The sequence below is a fragment of the Callospermophilus lateralis genome, chromosome 2, assembly GCF_048772815.1.
Source record: "Callospermophilus lateralis isolate mCalLat2 chromosome 2, mCalLat2.hap1, whole genome shotgun sequence".
Classification (NCBI taxonomy): domain Eukaryota; kingdom Metazoa; phylum Chordata; class Mammalia; order Rodentia; family Sciuridae; genus Callospermophilus; species Callospermophilus lateralis.
In genome coordinates, this window is record NC_135306.1 from 13,798,597 (window position 1) to 13,823,602 (window position 25,006).

Consider the following 25,006-nt stretch of genomic DNA (forward strand, 5'->3'; position numbering starts at 1 on the left):
GTAATTTCTTCTTCTACTTCACAGTATAACATTAGAGGAGACCATGTATGTAAAGTGTTTCAAGTTGATGCCTGATACATTATTAATTGCTTGTTGTTACTGTTTCTATCATTACTGCTGCTATTGCTACTACCTTTTCTCCACCTTGTTCCAAAGCTCAAGAGCTCTGTTTGCTGTGCACCTGTTAGTAATCCCTTTTATTACAATGATAGAAACCTAAGAGAATGAGTTATTTGTGAACCTTCAACCTCATTCCTCCCCCAAATGGTTCACATTCTTTGCTCTACAGCCAACTCTGATGAAGGGCCAGGGTTTGACTTGGTGCCCACTGTGAATGATGTCCTCCATTAGATCTCCAAGAACTGCAGCAAATGCTTTCCTGGTCTTATTTTAGCATCAGGGAGACTCTGAAGCAGGATTTCAATATTTAGTTTTCTCACTTGGAGATGGTGCTTGCAATTAATGTGTTTGCAGCTTGGGTCTTTCTTCTCATCTTAAGAGATGCCAGGGGGTAGATCAAGGATGTGGTTGGCTGACATATCCTGAGATTCAAATGAGTCCTATTGTTGGTTATTACTACATCTGAGAGTACTGTGTACTCATTGTAAAAAAAAATTCGGAAAATGAGGGCAAATATGAAGGAGAAAAATATAAAATACCCATAATGCAATCACTCTGAAATAAAGAATTTAATGTTTTGGTGTATTTTTTTTATTATATATCATCATATTTTACATAATTAGGATCATTGTATAAATAGTCATAGAAACTATGTTTTAGTAATTTCATATTGCCAGAATTTCCTTCATGAATATGCTTTAGAAATGTGCAATATCCCAACATAAAACATCACAAAGCACAAAGTACTTAACCAATCCCCTATTATAAATTGTTTAGGTTTTTCTAATTATTATTGTTATAACACTGACAATATGCATATAACATTTTTATATATAAATATGTACATCTTTTGTATATAAATATGTACATCTGATTATTTCCCTTGGACAGATTCTTAAAAGTAGAAATGATGAATCAAAGAGGAGTAAGGGACTGGGGATGTGACTCAGTGGTAGAGCATGTGTGAGGCTCTGGAGTTCAATTTCCAGCACTGGAGGTGGGAGAGGAGTATGAACAATTTTAAGGCTTCCTGGAAAGGTTATATTCTATCAACATTTAAATTCCTATCAATAGTGAGAGACAAATCCTGGCCAGTAGCAAGTACTACAAGTTTGTTTTTTTTTTTTTTTAAAGAGAGAGAAGTAGAAAAAGGTAGAGAGAGAGAGAGAGAATTTTAATATGTATTTTTTAGTTATCGGCGGGCACAACATCTTTGTTTGTATGTGGTGCTGAGGATTGAACCCGGGCCGCACGCATTCCAGGCGAGCGTGCTACCGCTTGAGCCACATCCCCAGCCCAGTATTACAAGTTTTTAAAACTTCTGATTTCATGAGAATCAATAGGTTCAAAAAATAGCAACTAATTGTCTTGATTTTCAATTCTTTGATTACTTTAGCTGAATAAAATTTCATGTTTCTTAGTCATTTGTATTTCCCTTTCTAAGATTTGTCTATCAGCGTTCTTGGCTGGGCAGACATGGTTAATAGAGGCCCCAGTAATCCTATAGTTGTCTGCAGAGGATTCCAAACTTTTGCCTTTAGCCACATCTGATAGGCTCTGGCAGGATGACCATGTCAGCATTGCTATTTCAATGGAACCAGAAAGTGAATGTCTCTGTGTTTTATTGTAATCTGGGAGAAGCTGTTTTTATAAACAACATCTAGCATATTGTTGTATTTTCTTCCTCTCTGAACTTCCCATTTTTAAAGGTTGCTCAATGGGAGCGTTAAATTTGATGTGTGTCTGTTCAGCCTTTCAGTATGTGCTCATGTGCAATGCATAGAGGCCACATTAATGGACTGCAGAGTACAGAGAAGAACCTGGGCTTTGGACTTAGGCAGGTGTTGGACAAACTTCTCAAAGGCTCAGTTTCCTCTTTTTTCAAGCATAAATGATAGCCCTATTTTGGAGGAATAAATGTATTATGAATGTAAAACTCTTAGAACAGTGGCTGTCAATATCATAAGGCTCCTTTTAGCCCAACAATTCCTGAGCCCATTCTCTACATTCAGCACTGGGCTAGTGCCAAGTACGAAGAGGAATCACACTGGGTCCATTACAGTGTTGTGTTTCCCTCAAGGTAAAGGTCAATCTGCTCATAGACAAGGCCAATAAGGCCTCCAGGGGCCTGCCATCCTGTGGATCTTCATTAAGCTCCATGGCTCCAGCTGTCATAGGTCGGTTGACAGCTTGCACCCTGCCCCTGCCCTTGGTACTAAGGATTGAACCCAGGGGCACTTTACCACTGAGCTATATCCCCAGCCCTTTTTATTTTTTATTTTGAGAGAATGTCTCAATAAGTCGATGAGGACCTTGCTAAATTACTGAGTCTGGCTTTGAACTTGTGATCATTCTGACTCAGCCTCCTGAGTCACTGGGATAAAAGGTGTGCACCACTGTACCCAACTAATAGCTCTCTTTAGACCCCCAGACCTTAGCTGCAGTCCTGTAACAATCGAAAAAGTGTCAGTCAACATTCTGATACAGTATTACAGCTATAATTTTTGTCTTCTCTTTTTTCTTCCTAATATTATACCATAAGCCTTTTCCTTTATAGTTGAGTTTGCCAGCTGAAGCCAGCCACCCTGTGTAATTTCTGGCTCTATTACTTGTTAAGTGACCTTGGGCAATTACTTAATTTCTCTGTATCCTGGTTTCCTTATCTGTAAGATGCAGATAATAATATGCTAGAGAGTGATTATTGGTGTTCCCCTAAAATTCATTCATTAAAACCCTAAACCTCCTACATGTGATGGTATTTGTAGGTCTTTGGGAGAAGATCAGGTCATGAGGGCACAGCCCCTATGAATGGGACTAGTGTCATCATTATTATTATTGTTATTAATTTTGGCAGTATTGGGGATTGAACCCAGGGCCTTACACATGCCAGGCATGTGCTCTATCACCAAGCCACATCCTCAGCCCTATAGGATGAGTGTCCCTAGAAAAGAGACCCCAGGGAGCTCCCTTGCCTTTTCTTTCTTTCTTTTTTTTTTTTTTTTTTACCATATGATTTATTTTTATTTTTATTTTTTTTAGTCATACATGACAGCAGAATGTATTTTGACATATAATATATACATGGAATGTACATACATCAATCATAATGTCTATTCTGCTGCCCTTCCTATCCCTTGCCTTTTCTACCATGTGAAGACTCAGTGAAAAGACTGCCATCTACAAAGAAGGGCCCTCACCAGACACCCTGTACCTCAATCTTGGATTTCCTAGACATCCAAACTGGGAGAAATAAATTTCTGTTCTTTTTAAGCCACTCAATCTATGGTACTTGGTTATAGCAGCCCAAACAGACTAAGACATAAAGGTACTTACTTCATGGGGTTCTTAGGATTAAAGGAAGTAACTCACCTTTAGCTCTTAGGAGCATGTCTAGCACATAGAAAGCATAATTATGTATTACTAATATTTACCATATTGTCTTGATAGCAACCCTTACAATGACATTATATAATTAAATTGAATAGATATAATTATCCCTTTCTCTGATTTTGGTTATTTAAAGTGTTTCCAATTTTTAAATATAAACTAAAATGTTATTCCAAAGAAATGAAAAGAAAATCATCTTGTGGTTTAAAGGCAGAACAATTAATTTAAGAATTAAATGTTGAATGAACCCACATTAGTAGACCTAAATTGTCTTTTGGAAAAATTTAACAGTTTCTGTATATATTAGGGCTAATTGTCCCCTCTGAGCAGCCCAACATGGGTGGTCCTTGCCTGGGCAGAACTGGCCTGGATTCCTCAGCAAGGTCTTCTAGTCCTTTGCTGTGATTCTCCTGGCAAAGAAGCTGCATCAGCTTTCCTCCCCTAATGCCAGAGAACCTTTGATACAGCATAGCTCTGGGCCAACCCAGCAGTTTTTAGATATCATTTGGAAATATCTTGTGGGGCAACTATCAGGTCATGTCACCTGATGGGGAAGTTATGGATTCAGAGGTTTCTGGTCTGGTCTTTCAGACAACAAGGCTCAGAGTTAGCAATGGTATTATTGAAATATGAACCTACATAGACAGCATTGTGACTTAGGCTCTATAAATGTACTTTTGCATCCTCAACGAAGTAAAAGAGGATTTATGAGCCCCACTTTATAGATGAGAAAACTGAGGTTCAGAGAAGAGAAGACTTTCCTCCAAGGACACACAGTCAGTAGAGTCATGAGTCAGGTCTGTCTGACTCTAAGGACACAAACTCTTCCCAGGGGCACCACAGGATCTTTTCAATTTAATCAGCATGTATTAGCATTCACATTGTATTGCCCCCATGAGGCACTGAAAACAGACAGACAGACACATCAGTCACAAGTTCTAGTATTAAGGCTGATGCATGCCTGCGAGGAGTAATAAAGCTGTGTGGGCAGTTCAATTTATCCTGTTGTATATATTTCTGAAAGCCATCCTTAATCCTTTTAGGAAGAGGCAGGGGAGAGGAAGACTGGTAGATCAGGGCTATAATCAATGAATAAACAAAGGGCAGTAGGAAAATGGGGAGGGAGAGATGAGTTCTCAGAAATCCAAAAAAGTCTCTTAGAGGATGTGACAGTTTGGTTAGGGTTAGGAGCCAAGAGGAATCAGCAAAACAGGCACAGGGCATGTCACATTCACTCTCTTCCTAAAGAGAAGTAAAAATAGAACCTCAGTTAGTGCTTGCTAAATATTGGTCTTGAAACCAGAACAATCCATTTCATTTTGTCCCCACTTACATACATAGACAGATCTATCAAGACACATTCAGAGGTAATCATGATGCAAAAACACAAAATCCCATGAAGCCTGTCAGCACACTTAAGACACATATAAAAATAGATACTAGCTCCCATAGACTCACAGATACTTGCAATATTCATACATAAAGACTTAACAAACATGTTTATGCTTTCATACACAAGCCATAAATATCCTCCCTCTCCAACTACTCATGCAGGCAAATAAATGCACATTTTCGTTAACATATACAAGTTCATACGCAAATCTCAGCCTGCCGGTCTGGTTAGAGGCCAGTGACTAATGGGAAACCATGCACAAAGGCAAGCATCATGTAGGGGAGGCCGGGACTGGTTTAGTGACAAGGCTGGGATTAAGCCCGTCAGATGACAAACCCGTCCTGCCTGGCTGCCCCTGGAAGCCGCTCAGCCGAGGAAGCAGCAGCAGCTGACCTAGCTCTGAATCCTGGGCCAATGATGCGAGGCTGCATGCACATTTCCAGCTTCGTTCAGGGTTTAAAGTCATACAGGGTCAAGCTACGCTATCAGCCCCACCCCAATCCCTGCAACAGGCAGGAGACTCTGGGGACACAGCAGGGCTGAGACCTCTGGCTGCTTTCTAACCTAGCTTGTCCAGACACGGCACACTGAGTAGTTAGCATTAATAAGGGTTTACAACAGTGGGCCAGGCACTAGGTTAAGCCCTGTAGGAACATTACTTAATTCTCACAACAGCTCTGAGAAGGGGGTAGGATGCGTCCAATCATCTCCATTTAGTGGTGAGAAAACTGGGCTCAGGCCACAAAACCACTCGGCAAGAGAGACAAGAAGCCCGATTCTAGTCTTCCGGGGAATTAGGGTAAAGTGCATAAGTGTGTCTGCCTCCCCTACGCAAGACGCTTGCACCTTCTGCTCCTGACCCGTTTCCAGACCTCCCAGAACTGCCCGGCCCAGCGCCTGGACCACAGCAGGTGCCTTGTCACGGCATGAAGCATGGGTTCAATGAGGCGCTCAGCAAAGACCTCAGTTTCCCCATCTCTAAAATGGGAACGGCAGTGCAGACTTTGCAGGACTGATGCCAGACTCTCCCGGGTAGCAAAGGGAATTCTGAGGCTCTACATCCTCGCGGCTCTCGCGCCTATAACGGGGTTTCTGCCCACTCCCCGCCCGATCCCGGGTGCGGCGCCGGCGCCCCATTGTTAGGAGGGCGGGGACGCTCCCAAGAACGGCTTCCCCGCCCCGGGTCGCGCTCACAGCCCAGTGGAGCAGACGACTTGGCCTGGCGTCTGCCGCACGGGGCGCGTCCTTTGTCTACTCCGCGGCGCCGGGTGCCCGAGGCCCGCGCCCCGCTCTTCGGGCAGACAAAGCGGGGGCCGCAGCGAGCCCGGCAGGCTGGAGCGGGGCTCGCACCACCCTCCTCCCGCCTTACGTACCGCCCCCTCCCTTCGGCGTGCTCTGATTGGCCATCGAGGTTACAAAGAGGCCGGGAAGCGGGTGGGTCACGTGGGATAGCGTGACCTCCCATTGGTTGGGGACGGCTGCCAATCGAGGAGGGCGGGCTGTCCGCGCTCGGCCCGGTCGCTCTCTCCTCGCTGGGGCCCGCCCGCGGGGCCGGCCGCCTGTCAGAGGGAGGTGGCGATGGTGCGCCGGGTGGCGGTGGCGGCTGCGGCGGCTTCCTCGGTCGGAGTGCAGAGAGGAGAAGATGACTGACCAACCGACTGGCTGAATGAATGAATGGCGGAGCCGAGCACGCCATGAGGAGCCTGCCGAGTCTGGGCGGCCTCGCCCTGTTGTGCTGCGCCGCCGCCGCCGCTGCCGCTGCCTCTTCAGCAGCCTCGGCGGGGAATGTCACCGGTGGCGGCGGGGCCGAGGGGCAGGTGGACGCGTCGCTTGGCCCGGGGCAGCGGGACGAGCCCAGCCACCCTTTCCCTAAGGCGACGGCTCTCTGGACTCAGACCCCGAAGACGGGCCCCCCGCGGACTACGGCCAGCCGACCCTTGGCTGCGACCTCTTCAGCCCAGTCCCCGGAGACCACCCCTCTTCGGGCGACGGCCGGACCCGCTCCGACCACCTTTCAGGCGCCGCTCGGCCCCTCGCCGACCACCCCTCCGGAGGTAGAGCGCACTCCCACCACTCCTCGGGTGCCGACCAGACCCGCGCCCACCACGTTTTCGACGACCACTGTCCTGGCGCCGACCACCCCTGTAGCGACCACCGTTCTGGCACCAACCACTCCCGGGACCCCGACCCTTCTCTTTCCTACCAGTAGCAGCGGCAGCAGCAACAGCAGCGGCGGCGGCGGCGGCGGCAGCAGCAGCAGCAACAGCAGCAGCAGCGGCGGCAGCAGCAGCGTCCCGCCCACCCCACCTGCCACCGAGGCCCCTTCTCCCCCAGGTGAGTCTGGGCGCGGCCACTCGGGTAGGGTCCTCCCCAGTGCTGCCCATCCTCCCCAGCCTCCGGGCATCTAGGGTTGGCCGCTTCACTGGAATTGATCGTTTCTTGTCCTAAGGATCCCCAGATTTCGGCTTCCAAAGGGAGAGCCAAGCTCCACCTAGCCCCCCAACCCCCAAATCTGGAAAGTCTTTTGTCCCCCCTGAGCTGTGCTCTCTCGGGAGGGGCCGGCTGCTGTGTGGAAGGCATCGCATCTTTCCAAACAGGGTTTTGGATTTGGTTGGCTCAACGAGTCACCCCGCCCGGTTATTTGGGGAAGTTTGAACGGCAACACAGTACCTCCATCAACCCATAGGCCAAAGCTGACTGTAAGGGGTTTCTCCCAAAGCCCCAGTTTCCTTATTCATATCTTTTTGTTTATGTAAATATCCGATCTATGTGTGACAGGTGGAAGAGATATTAAGAGGATTTTGTTTACAAAACAGTAGTACAGAGCACTTGAGACCAAAAAATAAAAAATAAAAAAAATCCATGTTTTCTCTGCAAATAAGTAGATTCAGTAGGTCATCTGGGACAGGTGTATATCTAGGTTGAGCAGTTTATAAAATTAGGTTAAATCCCTTCCTTGCACTTTTTTTTTTCTTTTTCAATTACAAGGTCAATATGTTTGGAAAAATATAGTTTAAGGAGGGATACCCAGATTTGCCCCTTAAATTAGGATGTTCAATTTTGCTGATGCTGACAAATACCAATTTTCATGTGAGTTCCCAGGGAAAATATGGCTCTTCTTCCTTCTGAATGAAGTCTTCAAGGAAAGTTAGAGATGGCTTCTGTTCTTTCCCCCTTCAATTGGGATGGGAACTAAACAAATAAAATCTACTTTGTCAAGGTGATGGACAAGATTTTCTGAGTTCTGTACTTTGAGTGGGGGTGGAGATTTGTCTAAAGCACTTGCCTAGCTTGATCACTGACCTAATTCTTAGGCTCAGTGGTTTACTGTGGTGTCAAGTATGAACCTTGGACTGTAAATTAATTTGTAGAGAATTTCCCCACATGGTTATGAACCTTAATATTATCTTGAATCTTGAGTTGGAACTTGGCAATGACAAAAGGAAGAACTTAGATTATTCACCCCCAAAACCATTTATATCTCTTTCAGTTTCAAGGACTATTTTAACTGAGTTTTTACCTGTGGTGCCTTTTGGCTTTTATACAGAGAGATTGGCATATTATTTAAAACACAGGAAGCATGATGGTTGAAAATATGGACTAACCATTCTTAGGTTTGAATTCCAGCTCTGCCCCTTATTGGATATATAAACTTGGCTAGGTAACTTAATCTCTGTGGCCTCAGTTTCTTCAATTGTGAAATGAAGGTAATAATAGTACTTACCTTGTATGATTGCTGTGAAGATTAAATAAGTTAATACATTTATAGTGCTTACAGTTCCTAATGCTGAATAAGCACCCCTTATATGTTGGCTTTGCCTATAACCAGACTTCCTGCTCCCACCCTTCTCATGGGTAGAAAAGCATTTGAGAAAATTAGTAGGGAACTGTGATGATTTTTTATTTGTTTTAGTAAAACAGAATAGAAGAAGAATGAATTAGATTTTATGGAATTTCAAGCAATCTCTCTGTATAAAAGCCATAGTTTAAGGAGAGATACCCATTTTTGTCCCCTTAAACTAGGATGTTCAATTTTGCTGATGCTGACAAATACCAGTTTTCATGTGAGTTCACAGGGAAAATAACACTCTTATTCCTTCTGATTGAAGTCTTCAAGGAAAGTGGCATTTAGGTAGCAATTGCTTTGGTTAGTTTTGATAAATAAATCTTTTTCCTTAATGTTATTTTACTTTTATTATTTTTAAAACATAAAAGTAACCCTTACAGTGAAAAAATATAAACAGCCAGAAGTCTACACAGCAAAAAGTGAAAATTACTCCTTCATTACCTTCTAGTTCTAGTTGGTCCCTAGAGGTTACTACTGCTAGCAGTTTGTTAGATCTTTTTTCAAACGTTTTTCTGGGTATATATGAATGTACACACAGAATATTTTAAAATAGTTTTTAAAATGAAAAAATTCTATATATATTATTTAACAGTTGTATTTACTTAATTATGCATCATGGACTGTTTTTCTTCATGCCAGTACCTAGGGTCTACATTATGATTATGGTAATTATTATTAACACTATTATTATTTTCTGTGCTGAGGAATGAACACAATGCCTCATGCATAGGCAAGTGCTCTATTACTAAACTACACCTCCAGCCCTACTTTATTCTTTTTAATAGTTGTGCTTTTCACTGTAAGAATGTATTATAATTTATTTAACCAATCTATAGACACTAAGAGTGCTTCTGGACTTTGCTTTAAAAAACATGGAGAAGCATAGATTCTAGTGTGCTTCAAATAGTAAACATATCCCTTTAACAGAGGAAATTTGTATTTGAATTTGAGAGAGCTGGTTTGACTTGCAAAGTTAGATTCCCTGGCATTTGGGAAGATGATTGTACAGGGTTTTTTTGTTTTTGTTTTAATTAATTAATTAATTTTACATTGGACTGCATTTTGACATGTAGTAGGCAAATGGAGCAAAATTTCTCATTTCTGTGGCTGTATGTTGAGGGCCACAGCCGAGTGGGGTCGGGATGACGCATGGCATGTTGCCAGAAGGGAGTGGTTGAGAGGTGAAGCCAGCAAGCCATTGAGATGATGATGGTTATGTTAAGCTGTGTATTCAATTGTATATAGACCTTTACTGTCTGGCAATAGGGTGGCTCTTGCTGCCTGGGGGCCTGCTACTTTGGAGTTCCCTGGAGTTCTGGAGGGTCCGAGAGAGTTGGGGCAGAGCTGGGTGGAGAGCTGAGAGAGTTCCTGGGAGTGTGTGAGGAGTGCTGGTGGAGTTCGGGCAATAAAGTTTCCTGTTTGAACATACAAGTGCTTTTGTGGCGGCTCGGTGATTTGAGCCCGGCCAGACTGCGGAAGCTGTGCATGGTTGTATAGGGCTTTTTTTTTTTTAATTTTAATATTCCTATAAGAACTGAGTGCCATTACTATTTGGTTGGCTAGTCTTATAGGTGCTTTTTGAATTAATAAAAATTTCCGTCATGGAGATTTTTCTGAGAGCTCTTGCCTACTCCTCACTTAGGGCCCTTTTTGTTTACAGGGACCCTTATCTACAAACTGAAACTACTTGCACCACAAGTAGGAACTCTTCCCCCAGAAACCTGGCAGAACATAGGGCTGATGGGTTGGATGGACAGGACATTTTAAGAGAGTGAAGGGAGATACCGTGATACTAGAGAGTAGTAATAACAAGAGTAATGAGATAATGGCAAATGTTTGTTTTTTGAATAATGGATCTTTAGGGCTGGATAGAACCTTAGAAGCCATTATTTTCTAACATGGCCCTGGGTATTTTAAGAAATACTTATGTAGATTTAGTTGAAATATTTCTCCCTGTAGTTAACACTGACTGGTGGGATTCTGCCCTGTGGTGCAGAATCCCACCATGCATGGCCCTTCTTCAAGGATTTGGGAATAGTGATTGTATTCCCTCTGAGTCTGGACTAAATAACTTCAACTCCTTCAACTGGTCTTTATGTGAGTGTTTTCATATTCTTTTACTGTTGCAGTCACCTTGATTGTGATTTTTTTGTCTTTCTGTGACTCTTCCAAAATGTGGAACGGAGATTCATTTAATATTCCAGATGTGCTCCAGCCAGTTCATAGTAGAGAGGGCAGTTAGTTACTTTATTTTTCTGGATATGATACTGATGGTGATGTGGTTAGTTCCTAATCATAGTAGCTTTTTTGGCGCCACATTATGTTGTTTGCTCAGAGTCCAATGAGATAGCAAAAGCTTTTATTTAAAAAAAATGTGCTGGATGAGTCATGTCATTCCATAAAATATAACCTGAGACATTTGCCAAACTTATAAAGATTGATTGTGTTAGGTTCGAGTCATCCTTTTAGATCCTAAGTTTGCCAGTGTACTCCACCCAGTTTGTTCACATTACCTGCAGGGTGTTCCTATAGACAGACTCTAAGGACAAGTTAGGGCAGATTATTCTTACCTCACATGACAAAGTAAATTTATGGATGATAAAACAATTTGGAAGGAAAGAGACAACAGTTTAAATTAGTTCTCAAGGGTCTTTTTCAACTCTGAAATTCTGTGATAATTTGATACGTATGATTCAAGGCAGGCACATTGATGCCCCTAAAGAACCTGAATTGTTTGTCAGCCAAGTTATGAGAGTAGACTTTGTTTAAGCAAGCCCTAGAATTTAGAGTTTGAAAACCCCTAACTATTATGCATGTAAATGAAATTTTACAAATGTATTCTATTTGAAAGGAACATTCTGGGAATCTAGGGCCCTCCTCACTATGCTGGGAAATGCTCTCTTTATCTTAACATTTTCTACTAATAGCTCAGGGTTTTATTACTTCAGCTATTTAAGAAGATACCATTTGTTTTAAGGAAATAGAAACTGTGTAGGTTCCCAAGATAATATAGGCTAACAATCCCCCCCCCCCTCCTCCACTCAGGGCCACTGGACCACTGAGCCACATCCCCAGGTCTCTTTTGTATTTTTTTGAGAGACAGGGTCTCTCAAGTTGCTTAGCACCTTGCTTTTGCTGAGGCTGGCTTTGAACTCAGATCCTCCTGCCTCAGCCTCCTGAGCCACTGGATTTGCAGGCATGCACCACCATGCCCAGCTTAGGCTCACAATTCTTTATCCAGAACCTTTGGAGCTGAATATAATTGAGAATTTTGAGATTTTAGGAAAAGTCTGAAAATACGTACCAGTGAAGCTGGGATAGCCTTCAGTAATCAAACACATTAAGATATCTGCAGCAAAATGCACACTGAATTGGTACATAAAGACTAAAAGTAGCCTTGCATCTGATTAGGTGAGGTTTTGATGCCAAATTTTTGGTTTTGGAGCTTCTGATACTTAGCATCAGGTTTGAGGGATGAGGACCACTGTAGTAGTAATTGCAAACGCACTTACTATGTTCCTGCACTGTTCTAAGTGTCTTAATGTATCAATTCACTTAATCCTCAGAGCAGTTAGGTACTGAATTAGGTGCTATCATCATACTAATTTTCATTGTTTATTTTTTGGTGCTGGGAATGGAATCCAGGGACTTGTACATGCTAAACACATACCCTACCACTGAGCTATCTCCTCAACCCCATCCTTATTTTATAGTTTTAAGGGTAACTGAGGCCCAGAGAGACCAGTGTTCTTTGGCATTTACTCCTTTGTGCACTGTTCATTAATCTACAATTTTCTGTTTTATAATGTTTTATGACTTAGTATTAAATTTTTCTTATTCTGGTCTATGAAGGATAAATTTGTCTGAATTCTTTTTTAGGGGTAGGCCCAGGGACTTCTTATTTTTTTTTTTTTTTTTTTTAAACAAGGATCAAAGTTTTATTTTCTCTGGGCATTTGCAAAACACTGGACCAACGTAAAAAAGAAAAAAGAAAAACCTCCTTTAAAAAAAATTGCATTGGTGGGGGACTGAGAGGGATTTGCGCCCTAGCCCCAAGGAGCTATAGCAACTCTGATTGGTCCAAGGAATTGAAAAGATATCGGAAGGACAGAGCAGAAGGAAGAAGAATGAGAATTTACTGAGGGAGAGGGCCTCGAAGTGGGCCACGAGGGGGAACTGGAGGCCGGGGCGTGGGTCTGGGTGGGGGGAGGGGCCCCCGTTGGTAGCCACAGGGTGGGGGTCGTGGAGGACCAGTGTATCCATGAGGTGGCATCAGTGGAGGAGGCCCATGCATACCATGTGGAGGCATAGGACCTGGGTGACCCATGGGAGAGCCAAACAGAGGTCCTCGGGGGGGCATGCCCATCGGAGGAGGTCCAGGATGAGGCATTCCAGGAGGTGGTCGAGGTGGTGGCTGCCCCCCAGAGCCTGGAGGTCCAGCATGTGGGTGTCCTAAGCCATGAGGGCCATGGTGGGCCAGCTGCATCTGAGACATTCCTGGATGGGGCATCCCACCTGGTGGGAACGGGTGAGGATGAGAATGTCCATGACCAGGATGTCCAGCCCCTGGGGTTCCTGCTGATGGAGGGCCATGTCCTCCAGCCCCAGGCGGCATAGGTGGTGGGGGCATGGCAGGAGGTATCCCAGGTGGGAGGGCTCCAGGAGGCGGCACTGGAGGTGGGAAGGAGCCAGGAGGAGGCATGCCTGGTGGAGGAAGCCCAGATCCCAGTGATGACACCACAGGGTTGGAGGCGGAAGGTGGAGGGGGTGCATCTGCAAACAGCTGATGAGGACGGTCAGCCTGGGAGAGAGGGTTCTGGGCTGCTAGAAGTCGTTCAGCTGCTGAGCCATGACGCTCGCCCTTAGAGTCCTTCTTGAATGCATAAGATACAGTGATAGGGCGGTTACAGAGGTACTGCCCATTCATGGCCTCAATTGCTGCATCCGAAGCATCAAACGAAGCAAAATTAATAAAGGCATAACCTTTGGAATTGCCTGTATCAGGGTCCCGCATAATTTTAGGTGTTTGTAAGATGACCCCAAAGGCGCTAAAAGTATCATAGAGCAGCTTCTCATCAATCTCTGGGTCCAGGTTCCCAATGAAAATGTTGGCCCCTACATCCAGGTTTTTGTTGTGAGCAGATGCCTTGTTTACACGTATTGGCTTTCCATAGAGTTTGATCATGTTCATGATCTTAATGGCATAGTCAGCATCTTCCTCACTCAAGAATTCAACAAAGCCATAACCTTGGTGCTGGCCAGTGACTCTATCCTTTGGCATGTGGGTGTTGACCACTGGCCCTGCCTGGAGAAAGAGTTCCCAGAGCAGTGGTTCACTAACCTTCTCATCTAGGCCCCCCACGTACACAGTGGCATCCTGGTTCCGTTCGGATATCGGCCCGCAGCCATGGCGAAAGAGCTCCCGCGGTCTCGGGACTTCTTAAATTTACTATATCTTACTCCTGGCTCAAGTCCCTAGTTTCTATAGAAATTCCTTAGTTTCATTAGTTTCTGGAACACCATACACTCTAGAATATTAATTTCAAAGCTTTTGAATGATGTTTCTAGGAAGCCTCCTGGCTAGCTGAAAATTTACACATTGAAATAATCTGACTAGGTCTTTTTATCTTGATTTTACTAAAGACCCATAAAATTAAACTGTGCATTACTTTTCATCTCTGCATTTTTAAACATGTATACATTAACTTCCAGATGCCCTGGCACCCTTATAAAAAGAATGTAAGAAAAGTATCATAGTGCTGTTTTATTGATGGATAAATTATGGGTAGAGAGAGTTCTGCTCTAGGGCACTTAATAGATCAGAAGATAATAGAAATGTAAGATCTCATTTAGCTGAAAGAAAACACTAGAGGAAACTTTTATTTATAAATAGACTTAATCTATGCTTTTTGCCTTGATCTTGATTTTTGTTTGTTTTCTTTAGGTATAATATAAAAATCTTTGTTGCTAATTTTGACTTTGTATTACAGGCACTTCTTCTATGATCAGTTAGTGTTTTTTAAAAATATATATTTCAGTTTATTTCTTTTTCACTAGAAACAACTATACCTGTACTAGTAACTTTAAAAGGAGATTTTTAAAAATCATGATGAAAAGGATAAAGATTATGTCTAGATCCATATGCATTTGAATCATTGTAAAGGCTCCCTCAAAATAAGTATGCTTTTAGATGTATTTAAGTACATGTGATTAATTTGTGTCAAAAACAATCTCTAATAATGCCACTGGTCCACAGATTATTATTGTCAAATATTTTTCCATTTTTCTTCTTTAGGGAAAAAAAACCCCTTCCATTCTCTTTGCTTATTTTTTCAATGTAAACTCTTCTATATGTCTTCTTATTCTTTTTTTTTTTGTCTCAGTCTTAGCTTTACCAATTCTTTTCATGTTATTTCAGGAGCCAAATTACCCTCTCCAACAATTTGCCACTTTGTCCTCCTTCAATGCCTCCTCAAAGCCTAATTCTTCCAAGAGGTCTTTCTAGATGAATGAAAAGTCCTTGAAGATGTCCTGGTGTCAGGGTGCACAGGGTGGAACACTTTGCACTCAGAATAAATCTTGTCTTTCTCTGTGACTTTGACTTTTTTCCTATTGACTTGTTTTTAGCTTACTTAATTTAGATTACTAAGCCCACCTGACAAGGAAATGTCATTGTTTATACAGTTTATACATATTTTTGTTTATACATATTCAGGATATGGTTTTGATTATCTTTTTGGAAAAAAAACAGAGAAAAGATTTTCTTTTTGCTTTGGGGTCTTTATTGCTCAGCTTTCCTCCACCCTCAGGAGCAACAAAGAAAAGACTGTTGTAACAAAAGTTATCTACCTTTAAATAAAATCAAGTATTTTGAGAAATTAGAGATTTTCTTTATGATTATGAATAATATGAACTATTTTGTTTATAGGTAGATTTGGGATGCATATCAATATAAAAGTTTAATTTGGTTGAGAAATAAATGTTTGATATTTTGAATGACAGAATTTTCCCTGTAGAAATGTAATTAAAGTTAATAGTGAACAGAGTGCTTCTAATAATTAACAAGTGTGCAGTTAAATGTGGTTTACAAAGCGCTCTTAAAATCCTCAATCTTTGCCATCCACATTTTATTGATTTCTGTGTATTACATGAATGAAAAACAAAAAGGACTTGGTTTCTGTCTCCTGTTGATACTTTTATTAGTCAACATTAACCAAACCTTTACAAATTTTTGGTGGGTTTCACACTTGATATTTTCTATTCTGACTTTTATCCTCACCAAAGTTTATTTTGCTGAATGTAAATCTTTGGCTGGTTTAGTTGCCCATATTTAAATATGGAAAAATGGTATTTGGAGATGAGGCTTTCTTAGTGTACGTTCTCTTTCCTAGGCACTTTATGGGGCTGAATGTTATAGAAATACCTCAGTAGTAATTGAAAGTAAATGGTGAGAGAGATGACAAGGTGAACTAGAGAACTTGATTGGGAGGGCATCTAAATTTCATTTCTTCAGATTGAAATATTCCTTGCTTCTTTCAATCAGATATTTAACACTTAGGCAGGGATGGTAACTAAAGTTAACTGAGCATGTATTATTATATACCTGACTGTTCTGCTGTTGACCTAATTTCTACTCTGACCAGTGAGGAGTCCTTGCTTCCCCAGTGTTGAAGAATAACACCAGAGAGGCACGCCGAGGCAAGGTCAGAGTAGAAATTAGAAGTTTATTAAAGGACAGCAGAAAAGACTTCTCCCGGAGGAAGAAGGGGACCCAAGAGGTGAAATCAGTGGAAGTGCAGTTCTCTCCATTTTATAGTTTTCAGTGGTGGAATGTAGGTGGGAAGGCCCGAGGGGTGGGACACAAGTGGGCCAAAGAAGTAATCTGGGCACTTCCGAGTCAGCATCTTTAAGTTTGCTGTTCATTAACATTTCTTTGGGATGGGCTATCTTCAAATCTTTTGGGGGCTGTTTCCTGGACTTCATTAACATTCCGAGATTTGCTCAACTTTTCCGGAATTCATTCTCAACCTGGCCTCCATTTTAGATTTCACTCGATATTAGACCCGATTTACCTAACTATACTACCTAATTTTAAATCTGGCTTCATGACTACCTATTAGGATTTTTTTACATGCATCATATCATTTAGCTTTTAAATAATAAAATAGTAAAATATTATTGGCTTTATCTTATGGATGGCAGATTCTGAGATTTAGAAAGCTTAAGTAGTTTGCCCAAGCCTATCAGGCGTACATTATCCATGAGGACAGGGACTTCTGTTTGTTTGTTCACATTTATATCTTCACAGTCTGGCCCAAGAAAATTCTCAATAAATATTTCATGTTTGAATGAATGAAATTACATTAGACATACAGGAAAATAATGTAATTGGCCTTTTAATTTAGAAATGAACTTTTCTCCATTTTTTTCCCCTTAGTTCATGGTAATAGTATAAGAGCCTACTTAGAGCAAGTGGAGCTCTTTGAGATCTCAAATATTTCATTAATCATTCATTTTTCTGTTATATAACTCTGTGTCTTCTATTTTTCTTAAAGAAAGAGCAATAGACAAATGAATATCTGATGACTCATAGAAAGTATAGCTAAGTTAAAAAAGCTGAGCTTTTGTAAAATGTGCATCTCTAGGTTCTTACTAGTTCTTTTACTAGTCCTATGATCTTGGTCAGGTTATTTCATTTGTAAAATGAGAGACTAGATTGGTGGTTTTAACCTGTTTCATTTTGTGACTTAGGGTTCTTCAGATGTGTGTGAGAGTCAGTAGGTACTAGAGGAGCCAAGTGGTTCTATTTTTGGACTATCTCACTTCCTACCCCTCACCTCTCACCCCCATATCCCCACCCATGCTTTGATTAGCTCTTTTCCCATTTTTGTTTGTATATTGGATTTATTCTTTCTGTGAAGATTTTTTTAATCTTTTTTTTTAAAGAGAGTGAGAGAGAGAGAAAGAGAGAGAATTTTTTTAATGTTTATTTTTTTTTAGTTTTCGGCGGACACAACATCTTTGAATGTGGTGCTGAGGATGGAACCTGGGCCGCATGCATGCCAGGCAAGCGCGCTACCCCTTGAGCTACATCCCAAGCCCTCCTGTGAAGATTTTTGAAATAGGAATTCTCTTAGTCTAAAATTTTATGATTAAAAAATTAGGACTGGGAGATGTAGCTCATTTAGTTGTAGTGCACTTGCATAAGGTCCTGGGTTCAATCTCAACACCACAAAACAACCAACCAACCAACCCAAAAAACCTCACATTATGTTAATGTTAAGGAGTAATATACAGGAGGAGATAAATATATGGAAATAGTAACTTGTTAAGGCTGAATATTGGAATTATGAGTAATTTTAATTTCCTTCTTTGTGTTTTTTGAAGTTTTTAAAGTTTTTTTTTGAATGAATATGTCCAATTTTAATTTCATGTTCATAAATAAATAAAATGAAAAAAGAATAAAAAGTTGTGATAAGCTTGGCAAGGCCTTACTTATGTAAGATCAATCCAGATGATATTTCATAGAGCTATTTAAATACAATTTCTGTCATTGACTCAACAAGTGTGATCTACATTAGAGATAATTGCTTAGTCTCACAGAGATTCTGATGAAAGGAGACTGCTGAAGACACTACCCAAGAAAGGAGAATGTTCCTGAGGTCTGAAAAATCTTAAACAGGGTAGGGATGATGTATCTAAGATTCTGTACTGTTAAAAAAGGTTAACTGAGATTTTCAGTAGAGGCTAAAAACAGGGAATTGGTTCTATCTCCATTTTATTCTGTATAGGGAATTTAAATCATGCTTTTAACTGGGGATGGTGGAGCTTGCCTGTAATCCCAGTGGCTCCTGAGGCTGAGGCGGGAGTGTAAGTTCAAGGCAAGCATTGGCAATTTAGTGAGGCCCTCAGCAACTTAGCGAGGCCCTGTCTCAAAATAAAAAAATAAAAAGGGCTGGGAATATGGGTTAGTGGTTAAGTGCCCCAGTTACTAAACAATAACAACAACAATAAAAAAAATTTAAAAAATTGATTTAAGTAACCTATTGATATAGATCTTATTTAAATTGTGCAAAATTTGAATTTAAGATGTTTGTTTCTTTCCTTAGAGACAGAGACCCCCAAAATTTGGTTTTGGTCTATCCAAATGTTTTGCAATTAGATCAGATGGGATTGCTTTTATACTGGTAATATCACAGCTGTTCTATATGGTGCCTTGCCAGGGAGAGAGTTAAGCTCCCAGGGAAGGGGAAATTTATTCATTTGCAAAAAGGAATGTATTCTGCTTAGTCATAGAAAAAATGATAAAGAGTAGGAATGTTTTCAATGGATGGGGAATGTTAAATAATTTGTATTTAGTAAATGTTAGATAAATTGACTTTGGAAACTCAATTCAGTCTTGCATGCTTCCTAGAAATTAGCATATTTTCATGGATCTTCTTATATTTTTATTATTAATTTTTTAAAAAAATCTAGTGATTTTACTTGATGTATGTGAGCTAAAAGGAGAGATTAAAAGTAGCACTGTTATCTCTAAGGAGAATATGATATTCCCTAGTTCCCTTAATTTTGGAAATGGTTTTTAAAGGTGAAATTTCTTTAAAAATATCCTAGGAAATATTAGATGTTGTTCAGTATGAAGGGATTGGATGAATAGCTTTTTAGGTTCTCTTCATTCTCTTATCAGTCATTTATAGGAATGTAATTGTAGTATGGGAAGGGTTACTGGACATAATGGGGGAAAAGAAGACATGTTTATCATTTCAACGTACTTATTCTGTTTTATTTGTATGTGGAGGCTTGGTTAGAGGAAAGCATTGGGCTTTTTCTCCTGGAGATGTCTTATTTGACATTATGCTAGTTATAATCCTACAGTTCTATATATACAGCATTAACAGTATAACCCCACCTTCCATTGATGTTGTGTGGGTTAATGAATAGTTATACAGTGTTCCAAACATACAAAGCAATTTAGCTCTTGAGTATTATTATATTGAATTGTTGGTGTATTGCCTGCAAACCTATCCTGTTAAACTGGTTTTAATTTTTAAGTTAGTTTGTTGCTTCAACTTGTCTACAAAGCAGGACTGAATGATCCAGCTGTGGAATGGCAATCAGAATAACTAAATTCCAGTCTTTCTTTTCATTCATTTTGTGAATTACTGAGCACATTATTTTAATGGTCCTGTGACTTAGTTTCCCTAACTATAAAATGAAACATTATATCCAGTCTTCCAAGGTTTTTTTGAGAAGTAACATATAAATTACTTTTTCTTCAACACAAAGGCTTTATAGAATTCAAGCTGTTTTCTGGTATTCTTTCCAGATTACATGGTTTATATTAGTTTATAATGTAATGTGAACAAAACAGTTTTGATCAAAGGCAACAAAGAAATGCACACATGCATTTTTTTTTCTAAAGAGAAAGTGAGAGAGGAGAGAGAGAGAGAGAAAATTTTTTTAATATTTATTTTTTAGTTTTTGGCGGTCACAACATCTTTCTTTGTATGTGGTGCTGAGGATCGAACCTGCGCCGTACGCATGCCAGGGGAGGGCGCTACCGCTTGAACCACATCCCCAGTCCCTGCACACATGCATTTACATGTGGCTTTTTTCTATATATTTTAATACTGTTTTGTAGTTAACATATTTTTTTTTTAAAGAGAGAGTGAGAGAGGAGGAGAGAGAGAGAGAGAGAATTTTTTAATATTTATTTTTTAGTTATCGGCGGACACAACATCTTTGTTTGTATGTGGTGCTGAGAATCGAACCCGGGCCGCACGCATGCCAGGCGAGCATGCTACCACTTGAGCCACATCCCCAGCCCAAGTTAACATATTTTTATAACCTATTATATACTGGTATTTTTCAAAGATTTGGGATTTTTTAAAATGTTTATTTAGTTGTAGATGAAGTATCTTTATTTTTATGTGGTGCTGAGGATAGAACCCAGTGCCTCACACATGTGAGGCAAGCACTTTATTATTGAGCTATAGTCTCAGCCCCAGACTTGGGATTCTTTAATGTTATTTTTCTTCCCATACTACCTTGAGAAATTAATGTAATCTTTATCTCATATTAAATCACAACAGAAATAAATTGTGCTTTGTAAATCTTTAATATTGTTGGTTGATCTTTTTAGAATGGATTCTACTTAATAGTTTTTTGTGATTGAAAAAAAGTGTTCATTTTACAAAATACAAAGAATAAAAATATAAAAAATGAACCCAGAAGTAATAAAAGGAAACATTTTAGTGTTAACTACAGAATACTTTTTAAATCAGTATTTTATCCTCCTTTCTGCCACTGAGATATTCTGTATGACTGTATTGCTTTGAAATTGATTTAGCACATTTTAATGTTTTGAAATGGGATATTTTTCAAATAAAGTTGAAAATAATGCTGTTGGGGCTATTATTATAATTTGAATTAGAAAATTTTGAGTGTTTACTATGTTCAGATTACCATGATATAGGTACCTCCTGATATTAATAGAAAAAAAACTATACCATAAAGTTTTATCTGAGTTTAATTTTTTGTTTTTAGTAGTGAGTATTGAATTCAGGGGCCCTTAACCACTGAATCATATCCCCATCCCTTTATTATATTTATTTAGAGATAGGGTCTCCTTAAGCTGCTTAGAGCCTCACTAAGTTGCTGCTGCTGGTTTTGAATATACGATTCTCCTGCCTCAGCCTCCTGAGCCACTGGTGTGTGCCATCATGCCCAGCAATATTTTTTTAATTGCATATATTGCTCCATTTTTCACAGCAATGAATGAGATCACTTATTTGTTACAAAGCAAAGGTATGAGTTGGATTTAGCTCTCTTCTGAAGTCAAATACATGACAGATCACCATAGGAAAAAAGGGCTAGGGTTGTGGCTCAATGGTGGAGTGCTCGCCTGGCATGTGCAAGAATTCTGGGTTTGATCCTCAGTACCACATAAAAATAAATAAATAAAATAAAGGTATTGTGTTCAACTACAACTAAAAAATATTTAAAAAAAAACATAGGAAAAAAATCTACCACATTTAAATTATTTATCATGTCAACAAACAGAACATAAATCTATTTTGGATAATAAAATGATACTTTACTTGAGACTTGGTGCTTCTTGGCAGAACCATACCAGTGACTTATTTTTCTTGTGTCAGCTCCAGAACAAGCATGCTTTTTCTTGGGTTCAGATTGCCCCTGAAATCCTAAAACAGTCTGGAACCAGGCCAGGTATTTGGTATTTTCAATACTGTGGTGGGAGAAGTCAAGGTATCTGTCTGCCTGGCTCAGACATTGCCAAAAGGCCTAGGTGCTATGCTGGACAGTATGCCAAAGAATAGGTCAAAGAAGGCTCTGTCCTTCAGAAACTGGTATCTTACACAATGATGTCTATTCTCTGAGTTTTGAACTTTGAAATCAAACCAATAGTGAGCTGTAGTATTACTGAGAAGGGATTAAATTAATTAATGCATGTAAGTCAATTTAGCAGTGCTTAATAATCAGCACATAAATTAATAGCCTTTATTATTATTAATGCTGTTTTATTACCTATTCACAATGTTTGGAAAACAGCAGGGAAAATTTTGGTCTATGAATTCTAGATTAACACATCTACCAGATTCTTTGACACAGTCTGTAGTCTGGTAACACATTGATAATTGGGAATACTTGCACTTTGCTACAGATCAACCTTCTATAATAGGTAGTTCTAAGTGCAGGGTAGGACCAATATATTTGAGGCAATGGCTACTACTTTTCCTTCTAGAGTGGACCAGATCAAGTGAGAATTATCCTGTGCTGTTACTAGACACAAACAGTATTGGAATTGCTCAGAACTGGACGTCATGCAAGCTATTTTCAAAAAGTAAATGCAAAGATAAAACTCCAGGGAATTCCTGAAATAGCCATTGTCCAGTTTGGCAGTTGTACTCTTTGGGGATCTTTTATAGGCATCAGGCCCTAGCCACATATGGTCTATTAGAGTGAAAATAAGATTGGGCCAATAGAAAGACATTACTGTTCAATTCTATGTTGTTAGCACATTGGCATTTTTTTAAAGCATGCCAAATATAACTTGCATATACAAGTGCAGGTCACATAATCTTCTTAGGCTTCAATACTGAGCTCTGTAACATGAGTATAATAATACTTACTTATTAGGGTTCTTGAGTGTTAGATCTAGAATTCAAAATCAGCTCTGTCTGACTCAAAAGTCTATATACTTCTCTTCCTTGGAGTAAGCATTGCCAAAGCAGATGGGAGTAGCAGAAAATGACATAAAGTATTCAATGGTTACAGAACACATTTTGGGTTCTGTTTTTGCCACCTTTTCTACCCTCTCCCAACAAGATCATACTTTTTCTCTGTCAGCATTGGATCCAAGTTGAACACAGTGATCCAGGTTTGCTTTCAGTAGTTACTATAAATATTAAAATTAGATCAAAGAATGTTTCTCAAAGACAGATATAGGTGTGGAGTAGGGGTGAATATTTCTCAAAGACAGATATAGGTGTGAAGAAAGATGATGGTGGAAAACAGAGGAGCATAGTAAATCTAATGCAGGACTGAACGGTAACTATGAGATTGTCTCTTCAGTCCTAGAAGGGTTGTTGCTAACGAGAGTGTGTAATGCTTACTAGCATTTGACAAGTAATAACCATACACTGTGAATGGTAGTATTGATCTTGACTCAACAATAAAACCTTTAATCTTTAACTTAATATGGACTGGAGATCAAAATGTTGATGTAAAACAATATGTTGTAAAAAATAGCAAGTGACATTTGATTATATTAAAGTTATTGAAGAATATCAGATTTGCAAATATGATCCATACTTCTGCCTGTCACCTCAGCGTGCATTCCTTTTCTCCCTTTTATAAATTTCCCTCCTCATGCAAAGGTTAGTTGTCTCTCAGATCAGACAGAGGAGCCAGTATTATTTCAACTATAGATCCAGCCCCATCTGATCCAGTTGCAAAACATGTTTACAGATAATATTCAAAAATTTGATGGTTTTGTTTATTAGAAGTTTCAGTAGGTATTACATCAGCACTCAGCAATAATAATATTATTACATCCTGCAAGTGCACAAATACTGTAGTCAGGTCAAACTATATATGTTGAGAATACATATATAATATAAAACTTAATCCCACCATTCTTCCAGTTAATAATTTAAGATAATATTTATATTTGATTCTCCTGTTAAACACAGTTAAGTGATCCAAACCAATAAATTCATGTTTCTTAATATGACTTAAAACTTTACCCTTTTCTGTTCTTATTTCCGATACCCTTTCCTTATGCTTTAATCTTTAGCAGAATCAAATTACTTACATTTTCCTCCATATACCATCATCATTAGTAGTGGTGAAGCAATCATCTGTGATGTTCTTACTCTTTGTCAGATTCAAAGAGATTTAAATAAATCACCATGACCTCATTTAATTCTTAAAAGAAGCTATGAAGAAATATGTATTGCTGTCCCCATGCTACTAAGCCAGGATTGAGGTTTTTGAGAGTTTTTATACACTGAGCAAGGTTTCATAGCTAGTAAAATGTAGAATCAACTCAAATTCAGCTCTGTCTAGATTCAGAGCTTTTTTAAAACTTATCACTAGGGATCTTAATTGTAACCAACAGAAATCAGTGACTGTTGATTTAATCAGAAAGTGAGTTTATTAATAAGATACTGAGGAATTCCCCCAGAATCTCCAGGGGAACCAAATCAAGCCATGGAGCTAAAGTAATAACTAATTGCATCCATGAATGTGCAATTGACACCATGGAGCATAGGTTCTATAGTTTGCACCATTGATGCTGCTAACCCTGTGTACTGGATGCAATAGCAGGTACTACATCTAATTGTCATACTGCATCCATTTCCTCCTTAGCAACTAGAGAGAGAGCCCTATGCTCATTCCTTGAATCATTAGTTTTTAATTGCATGCATCTGATTTTAGAGCCCTAGTCACTTGCTCATGCCCTGGCTGCAAGGTAAGCTAGGAAAATAAGAATCCAAAATTATGAATCTCTGTGGTGGGGAATCAAGGCTAAATAGGAAGGGATTCTGAGATAGTAGGAAATTATAATATGATACTAAGCTGCCAAAAGAATGACAGATGCCTGTCACACCCCTTTTCTTGGCCACCTGACAAACTTATTTGTCCTCAAAAAACATTATCCCTGTAGCCTCATAGTACTGTTGTACCCTATACATTCTAATATTATTAACACTTTTAATTCTTGCTTTTTAAAG

The 25,006-nt window shown here is 39.8% G+C and overlaps 1 protein-coding gene and 1 pseudogene across 1 annotated transcript in view; one reads left to right on the top strand and one right to left on the bottom strand.

Moving 5' to 3' along the window:
• Positions 1–6,445: 6,445 nt before the first annotated feature.
• Megf9 (multiple EGF like domains 9) overlaps positions 6,446–25,006 on the top strand; it is a 95,804-nt gene continuing 77,243 nt past the window's right edge. The window contains exon 1 of the mRNA XM_076845602.2: positions 6,446–7,234. Within this exon, the coding sequence (XP_076701717.2) occupies positions 6,571–7,234 (664 nt within the window). The 5' untranslated portion in view covers positions 6,446–6,570. The remainder of the gene's footprint in view (positions 7,235–25,006) is intronic.
• Positions 12,751–17,609, bottom strand: LOC143390736 (splicing factor 3B subunit 4 pseudogene; annotated as a pseudogene).